Genomic DNA, 8,903 nt, shown 5'->3' with positions numbered 1-8,903 from the left:
TCGGATCGGTGTGTGAAAATGCGCGCAATGCCCCGGAGAGACGCTCCTCGCGCTCCTCTGCCTGAAGACGTGATTCATTCACCAGCTCTGCTTTTACCACATAAGGCGGCACGAGCGGCCCCCACGGCGGGCGGGACCTGGGAAATGTTCCGGGGGCTGTGATCACTCGTGATTGGTTGCTCTGCGCTGTGATTGACAGGTCCCTCTCCCCGGCCCTCCTCTAAGCTCAGTTGTTGACACTCTCCAAAAGTCCGCACGGCACCTACGGATAACGGAGACGCTGTCGCAGCTCGTCCCAGGTCCCTCTGTCTCCACTGCTGTTCGGATCAAGGACGGAGCGTCTGTCCTGCCGATAGCACGGGGCTGCCGTTGTGGATTCCTCCTCTCTCTGACTGCCTGGGTTTTGAACTTTTCTTGCTCCTTGCAAACTCGTGACGCCGTCTCCTTCATCTTGCCCCTCCGTCCCCGAGACCGAGAATGGCAGAGAAGCGGCGCTCCCCGTGTGCGCTCAGTGTCAAGGCGCACGCATTCTCCGTGGAAGCGTTAATCGGAGCGGAAAAGCGACGCAGGACGGCCGAGGAGGATGCAGTGTCTCCAGGCTACGAGGACGGTACGGATGTGTCTGATCTAACTGGGAGCCCGGGACTGAGGGCCGACAGAGCGTGCACCAGCGACCGGGGCAGTGAGGCTGAATGTGCAAGTGACGGATCCCGTAAGTGAATAATAATAATAATAATAATAATAAATACCGCACTTACATTTAAATAGGACCCTGACATAAATATTATCAACTATTATAAACTTAACAGTGCGCACAAATATTAAATCATGGTTTATCACCTAGTTTTCTCACTAAAACTATTTACTGCTTGTATCTGCTGCTGATCATTCGTTCTGATTAACCATAGGCCGAATGTGTTACTCGGATGCAGTATTTTAAGGGCAAAACTTCCAAGCTTGGACTGGCTGGAGTTTTTAATCAAAAGCAGATTTTCTTTTCTTTTCATCATGATTACGCATACCCCTTTTACTTATTGTTAACGCAAATCCAGCAACACTAAGAATAAATAAATAAATAAAATAAAATAAAATAAAATAAAAATATCCAGATTACATACCAAAACAATGATATGCTTTAGCCAGAGCCTTTCACTGGGAATGCGATATCATATCTCTGTCCTGGTCTAGTAAATATGAGCGGTGTGAGTGTGACTAATGTGAGAGGCTTTATGAGTTGTGTTGCAATCATAAACACGCCAATTAGCAGCGTATAAAGGCAGGGAAACTGCCACGGAAAGGATACCAAGAGGTCTGCAGAGAGCGTAAACCGGCTGGCCCCGACAAATTGGGATTTAAATCTGCTGCGTGTTTAGAACGCGTTTGGCCGAGGAGTAGTTTCTGCGTTAAGTTGCCTTGTTAGGCCCGCGTCTAATGTCCATAAATTTCCGCTAGATCGGGAGGCCTGTTGAACAGCGCAAATAACAACAGCGGTGAGACACATAAACACTGCTATTAGGGTGCCCTCTAAACACATCCTCAATGTTAAAATACATTTAGACCCAAGTGCTGATGATGAAAATCATGATGCACTTCCTCCTGGCGATTATACCTGAGCCAAGTCACCAGACTTATGTTAGGCTACTATGTGTATTGAATAATAAGTGCAGGTTAAATGATCATTTTTACAGACAGCTATTCTATTCTATCTATTACTAACTATTGTAACAGACTTTGGATACCAGGAATTAAACACGTGCAACAACGGAGTTAGTTAATCTTTAAAAATAATATGATATCATGTTGTAAAATGTGCTCAATTTATGCATGTTTTTCTTGTGTTACTTCCCAGAGTTGGACATTTATAGCAGTATAGTTTATCACAAGTCACTGCTGATTTATTTAGACGTCAAATTTAGTCGTGCTGTAATTTTATTGTTTTTAAAGTGTATTCAAATTTAGACTTTTATGAATCGAACACAAATCGAAGTGTAATAGTGTAATTACTAGTTGATGCTTTGCTTGTTGCTGTTACCATAATAATATTAATAATAAAAATATATTAAATCTTGTTTCGTTGCAATGCAGCTGAGAGCGAGGACGCACTGCTGGAGAGCCCGCAGCCCACAGCTCTGTGCACGGCGCCGGTAACCGGCAATGGAGAGGAGACCCGCGTGGACCTGCAAGGATCAGACCTGTGGAAACGGTTCCACGAGATTGGCACGGAGATGATTATCACCAAGGCCGGACGGTAAGACAGAGTACACATGTGGACACCCTAATATTAAGATGGGGGTGAAAAAAAGAAGAAATAAAATAAAAAAGTATAGAGGGGTTATTATGCTACATTGGGGCTAAAGAAAATCATGCGTAAAACTTTTAATATATCCATTAGAATAAATCAATGACTGTATTCGGATCCATTTATTATTCTTATTCTCTATTATTATTATTGTTGTTGTTATTATTATTATTATTATTATTATTATTATTATTATTATTATTATTATTATCATACTGCTTGTTAAAATGGCTGTAGTGTGTGGCTGAAATCTCCAGTGCAGAAGATTTATTTGGTTTTCCTGTCAGGCGGATGTTCCCCGCTATGCGTGTGAAGATTACGGGCTTGGACCCACATCAGCAGTATTACATTGCCATGGACATAATCCCCGTGGACAACAAACGATATAGGTAAGACCCAATACGCGAAAACTCTCTGCAGGACACACCACGATGGCACAACTTGCTACTAAAAAACCCTGTGGTCGTTTTATGGATTTTTAAAAAGCCATCGACAAAAGCAAAATATAATAAAAACCTTTTGTAAATTGTCAACCTCACACGCATGACCTATAAGAATGTGGATGGCACAGTCATTTTAGCATGTATATGGGCTTTATTTAGACTCCATATGCAATGTTCCTGGGACAGCCCAAGATTTTTCAATTGCGCAAATCCCATCTTTCCCTCCACAAATGGTGCTTGGCACCGGTGTTTTGTCACGGCGGTTTTGCCGTCCCTTTTGGAAAGGGCCTTTTGGATGCCTAACCTCCCCACCCTACAAGGTCAAACCAACAAACGTCGTTATAAAGCCGGAGAAAACGGCGTGTTGTTTCATGCAGCCAAATCTTTGCATGCTATACTTTACAGACCTATCATTTCAAACTATCAAAACCCGTTTATATGTGAACACACTATATAAACAGAGCATATTACTCGGTAAAACCGACTAGATAGAACGTACAGTGCAGTCGATTTGCACATTTTTGGGGCTCAAACAGCACACAGAGCTGCGTGGAGGATGTAGTCCAGTCTGCATTTTTTTTTTTTTTTTTTTTTAAATCTTAAAATCTGGTGATGTGCAGAATACACCTCGAAACACACTAAGGTTTTATTTCTGTAAAAATGTCTTGCCGTACGCTATTAATCCTACAGCCTGCACTATGCATGCATTCACATTCACAACCCCAAGATATATTCAACCCGTTAGATATAAAATATTTTTTTTAAAAAGTTCTAAAATGCGATTTAGCTGGGTCTGCAATATAAAATGTTTTTCAATACGTTTTAAGTGTTTAAAACTGGATAATTTTAATTCCCAGAAAGATGTGTAATCTGAATCTGAATAATATAGTTCTGCGTTGAATAATAGTTTTTTGTTTGCTTTTTTTTTTAATTATTTTTTTTAAAGACCTCCAGTTTCAACTAAGTAACGCAGATCTGTGACAGAAACAGTGATAACAAAACAACGCAACAGTGTTTGAAAACGAAACGAACACTGCGCTGACTCTCTCTGTATGTGTGTGAACTGTGAAGGTACGTGTATCACAGCTCCAAGTGGATGGTAGCGGGGAATGCGGACTCCCCTGTGCCTCCCAGAGTGTACATCCACCCGGACTCCCCGGCCTCAGGGGAGACGTGGATGCGTCAGGTCGTCAGCTTCGACAAACTCAAACTGACCAACAACGAGCTGGACGACCAGGGACATGTATGTATCACCACATAATACTTATAGGATATTTTTTATGATATCCATTTGATACATGAGCAACCTCACTATGGATACTTTAAGAGTAATTCATCTCCATCATAATATAATTCAAAATTAAGATTTTATATTTGTTGTGATAATTTTGCAGTATCCTTTAAATATATCTGCATACTTATTATTAAAACATTACATTTACAAGGCAATAAAATCCTGCTATTTGGTTTTTATGCTGCATTGTATAATTAATGCAGGATGCCCAACATTTTCTTGTTAAGGTGAAAAAAAGCTCAGCCGTTATAAGCACTCCATAATTGCTGTGCATTTTTGTGCATGTTTCTGTGTGTGTGCAGGTGCATGTACGCAACAACAGGCAATTTAATTTCCCACAATCACGTTTTACGACTTAAGCCTCAATCAGTCATTTTCCTTTCTCAGATCATTCTGCACTCTATGCACAAGTACCAGCCACGGGTCCATGTAATCCGTAAGGAGTGTGGAGAGGAGCTGTCCCCAGTGAAAGCCATTCCTGCCGGGGAAGGCACCCGTACCTTCTCCTTCCCAGAGACTGTGTTCACCACCGTCACGGCATATCAGAACCAACAGGTAGCACAGCAGATCTCTGTAACCGCCACATTTTCCCCTGTAACAGCCTCAACCAAGAGCCCCCATTCCATATGGACTGCTATATGTTGACTCCACTGCTGTGCACAAATAATGTTTTTTTTTTGTTTGTTTTTTGAAACCCAATATATTCAGAGAAGCTCTTTAAATTTGTGTATCATGAGAATTTTCTGCTGAATCCTCTCTGACTATGGCTATAAATTTGTGCATGTGTGTGTTTGGTTTTCCTAGAGAGTGGTCGACCAGTTCTGCCGATAAAAAAATCTTATTGGACTAACTGCTAAGAAATGGCAGAGCTTTGCACTCAAGTAGATTTTTTAACTTGTGTTTTGTTTCAGTGTCTCATAATTTTTGGATTTTATGTCCTGAGTGAAGAAAAAGTTGCTTGGATTTTTTTTTTTTTTTGCTGGATTTTCGCATTGGACCAGTTAGTGTGAGCTTTGAAGTAAGATGTTAGCTGAGGTTGGCCCACAGTGCATGATGGCTGGAGTCAGAACATGGTGGCAATGCCTATAAAAGTCCTTTTGGATGCGGGTCACAGATCTGGGCCTTAAACACCACCCACAGCCTCGAGTGGGCCTATGGCAGCCCCCACAACCACACAGAATTCACATACATGTGCAAGGAAACGCATGCACACAGGCAGCACAAAGGACAGCTCACTATGGACATGAATGTATTTATTTAAAGATGTGATTGAAAGATTACAGAGGACAAAATTATTTTGGCTGGAAAAAGTCTTCCATTAAACAGTATATGTTATCTTGGACTTCGTAATAACAAGATTTTTTGAAAATAATTAGAGTCTTATTTTGCTTTTCAGATTACAAGGCTGAAAATTGACAGGAACCCATTTGCCAAAGGCTTCAGAGACTCTGGCAGAAACCGGTGAGTTCATTTCAACCGCAGAGATTTTCACATTATCTAGTGCATTAGGGGGTAGTGTGGGATGCATGGCTGCATTATATTCTGGCCTGCCCGTGGTTTTTGTCACTACTATTTCAGTCTGATTTTATAGGGAGCAAAGCTATGTATTTATTTTTTATTTTTTTTCTCAAATGGAAAATGTGCAACGGTCTCCAATTAAATCTATCCTAAATGGCAGAAAAGAAATTGGCGAAACTCAAAAGACGTGGCACTGGCTTTTATATGGTTAGTTGGTGATACATATTCATTTAAATGTGCTAACTTTAAAGGCAAATTAATTCCTACAGTTTCATAGTTACAGGCACATGCTTTGAGAGGAAAAAAAGGAACCTCCACTGCAAACCTAAATGGAGCGTCAGATTCCAGCCGGCCTAAGGAACATAAACATCAACAGCAAAATAATAAAAGTCGAGAGTGTCCTGAAGAAAATCTGTATAAACACATTTCTAAACATATATAAACACAGCATTAAAACAACACAGCAGTAAAACTCCAACAGTCTCCGAACAGCAGCTCCCCTGAGGCCTCACAGAAATCATTAGAGAGGAGGGGAGAGCAGGGGCGAGGGCAGGGGGGAGGAAAGGAGAGGGAGTGTGTGAGTCAGAAAGTTTGAGAGGGAGGTAGGTAGAGAACGGCAAACTGGATAACCCAGGGACCTTGACAGCTGACCCTATAAAAGTTAAACTCAGGAAGACTGAAAAAAACTCCCCTTAAATATTACAGGAAGAGTTAAGCAGTTTGCTAAATAAACTTCGGCTCTGATAGGCTGCTTTGGAGCACACAGAACCGCTCCGGGCAGCTTGTCTAAATTATCACCGTGGCTACAACCCCGCGGGGGGGAGGACTTTTATCCTCACACTAACGAGGGCTAACAGAGCACTCGCATTACCCCGCCACAGCAACCCTCTGCCCCACCTAGAGGAGGAGGGAGAATCAGATTTGGAGGGGAGAGGGGAGTCCCACCTCATAAATCGTTGCTGCGGCTTCCTGCTCCTTCGTCCTGATTTGCCCGTAAAAGCCGTGTGAAAGCAATTACCTCCGCGCACCCAACCAGCAGCAGCCAATCGCAATATGGCGTTTATGCTCCTTATTACCTGTGGTCTCCATGGAGACTGCAAGAGAGGCCCCACAGACGACTAAGATGGCCGCCAGGTGGTTGATGTAATGTAGTAAGCTCAATGGAATCATGAGAGAGAGAGGGAGGGAGAGAGGGAGGGGCTGCAGCTGCATCAGTCAAATCAAATGTAGGATGTGAAAGTTCAGCTCCAAATGCCCTTGTGATGATTTTGTCAGTAGTGCCGTGTGCGTTAACATGTGCGCTGGTGGGTGTTTTACAGGATGGGTTTGGAGGCCTTGGTTGAGTCTTACGCATTCTGGCGTCCATCTCTACGGACACTCACATTCGAGGACATCCCTGGTATGACCAAGCAAGGTAAAGTTAACAAACAGGAGCCGCCTGGATAGTGAGAGCGGGCCTTTGTCATAATCATTACCATCTATAATGTGCATGTCATTAATCAGCGGCTACTGTTTAGCCACAGCATCTTCTCAGAGGCAGTCACTTGTGCTGCTCATTGGTCAATATTGCTTACAGATCCCACCAATTAATCTTTTTAGCCAGGAAATGCTGTGGGGCTATATATTCTGTGAGGTAGACTAAATGATAGTGGAGTGATCATTGATCAACATGGCCAATACCTGGGATGCTTAGGAAACAGGTCAACACCGATCCAGCTTGTTCCCATTCTGCCTGAGGTCTTTGAACCTCCACCGTCATAAGTGGATCAGGGTTTCACTTTTCTGTTTTCTCATTCTATAGGAATCCCAGGAGCTCATGGAGTTGGAGCACCATCTCACCTGCTCTCCACGTCCCCGTGCTCCTCTCCTTTCCAGGTTTGCCCACTCAGCCCACCTGACTACACCTGTAGCCGGTCCACACACCCCCTCCACCGTTACAGCAACCCTCCAGAGCCTTTCCCCCCTTCCAGAGGCCCGTCTGCGTATGAGGGTGAAGGATTCTGTTCCCTGCCTCTTCCTGCTTCTCAACTTGGCTATCTATCAAATCCCACCGCGCAGGGTTACGCTGGTCTTCGCCTCCACACGCCGCCCTACAGCCTGTACGGTTACACATTCCCCCCTTCACCGCGCCTTGCTGCCAGCCCCGACAAAATGGGGGCCGCTGCCACTGCCAGTCATCAGAGTCCCTTCCTTGGCTCGTCTCCCAGTGGGACTTTAACAGACAGTCTGGGTGTGCTCAGTGGAGGACAGCAGGGCTTCTTGTTCGACTCTCGGACTTTAGGACTGACAGGTAGCCAGCCGGGAGGTGGCGCCTCACAGGTCACTGCCCACATGGGCTGAATTTGACTCTGACTCTTCTGAGTTGTCACAATAACAAAATGACACCCTGGAATGGGTGTAAGTTGTTTTTAGTTCAGAACGTTCTATGAATTAATTTCCATGTGCTGAGCAAGCACCATGCTGACCCGTGGACAAACAGGGAAGAGGGACAGATCAAGCCATTGCTTCTCTGAGCATGAGCTGGTCAAAGCTGTGCCCAAAGGGAATATTTCTTATCTTTCGAGCATTATTTCTATGACACGCAAATCCAGCTGCACTGGGCCCGAAAGGAACAAAAGTTTTTGGAGGAGGAGTCAAGACCATATAACCACTCTGACTCAACCGGAGCTGAATTTGGTCTGGGCTGAAACTGGGCTGGCCCAGACAATCAAAGCAAGCACTTCAACCACTGGCAGGAGCCCCAGAAGCAGAAACTATGATCCTCACACAGCGTTTTTCACTGCCTCCACGATCTTACCTACCCTGAGCTACTCAACAATAGTTTTAAACTTGTAAACATTTTCTCATTACAAACCGTTTCATAACTCAGGCTTAAAAACAGGCAACATGCGAGGCCTGACACATATTAACATGATGACATCATGGCCGCGAGAGACCACTGGAGATATCCCGGTGGCAATTATGGACTGACGAGGTTAAGGCTGTGGGAGACTGATCTACATATTCTACTTCTGAGATTACAGGCGTTTACTTGATGCAGCTGTTTGGATGTCAGGCTGAAGTCTTTCTTTGTGTGATGGAGATGTAATGGTACATGACTCTGTATATAGCGGGGGAGGGGCGGGACGGGAGGAGAGTGATGTGTATATAAAGGGCCGTGTGACCCTTCGCACTTAAAAACCCCAATGCACCTGCTTCTGCTCTTTAGACTGGGTCAGGTATGCCTAACCTGAACTTGACCGAAAAGCTTTTCTTAGCAAACTCACTATATCAGCAAGCCCTTTGGCCAGAGGACGTTAACATGTTTGGTGACCCTTTTGAGCCAAATAAAATCTATGTATTCATGTCA

General features: G+C 44.0%; 1 protein-coding gene across 1 annotated transcript; it reads left to right on the top strand.

Annotated features, from left to right (window-relative positions):
• The first annotated feature begins 257 nt into the window (after positions 1-257).
• On the top strand, positions 258-8,903 carry tbx18 (T-box transcription factor 18). Its single transcript, XM_047574568.1, has 8 exons — positions 258-712; positions 2,086-2,248; positions 2,587-2,688; positions 3,814-3,985; positions 4,424-4,591; positions 5,433-5,497; positions 6,874-6,968; positions 7,356-8,903. Exons 1-8 carry the CDS (start codon positions 478-480, stop codon positions 7,892-7,894), a joined length of 1,539 nt encoding a protein of 512 aa, XP_047430524.1. The 5' UTR covers positions 258-477; the 3' UTR covers positions 7,895-8,903.

This window comes from Mugil cephalus, chromosome 21 (assembly GCF_022458985.1).
Source record: "Mugil cephalus isolate CIBA_MC_2020 chromosome 21, CIBA_Mcephalus_1.1, whole genome shotgun sequence".
Lineage (NCBI taxonomy): Eukaryota > Metazoa > Chordata > Actinopteri > Mugiliformes > Mugilidae > Mugil > Mugil cephalus.
Note: the sequence above shows the minus strand (reverse complement) of the source record. Positions and strands in the feature narration are given on the sequence as shown.

What these genes read in the sequence shown, in the direction of transcription:
- tbx18 (XM_047574568.1), top strand. Translation starts at nt 478, where the DNA reads ATGGCAGAGAAGCGGCGCTCCCCGTGTGCGCTCAGTGTCAAGGCGCAC. An exon ending in ATGTGCAAGTGACGGATCCC is followed by an intron (nt 713 to 2,085) that starts GTAAGTGAATAA and finishes GTTGCAATGCAG; the next exon opens with CTGAGAGCGAGGACGCACTG. An exon ending in ATTATCACCAAGGCCGGACG is followed by an intron (nt 2,249 to 2,586) that starts GTAAGACAGAGT and finishes TTTTCCTGTCAG; the next exon opens with GCGGATGTTCCCCGCTATGC.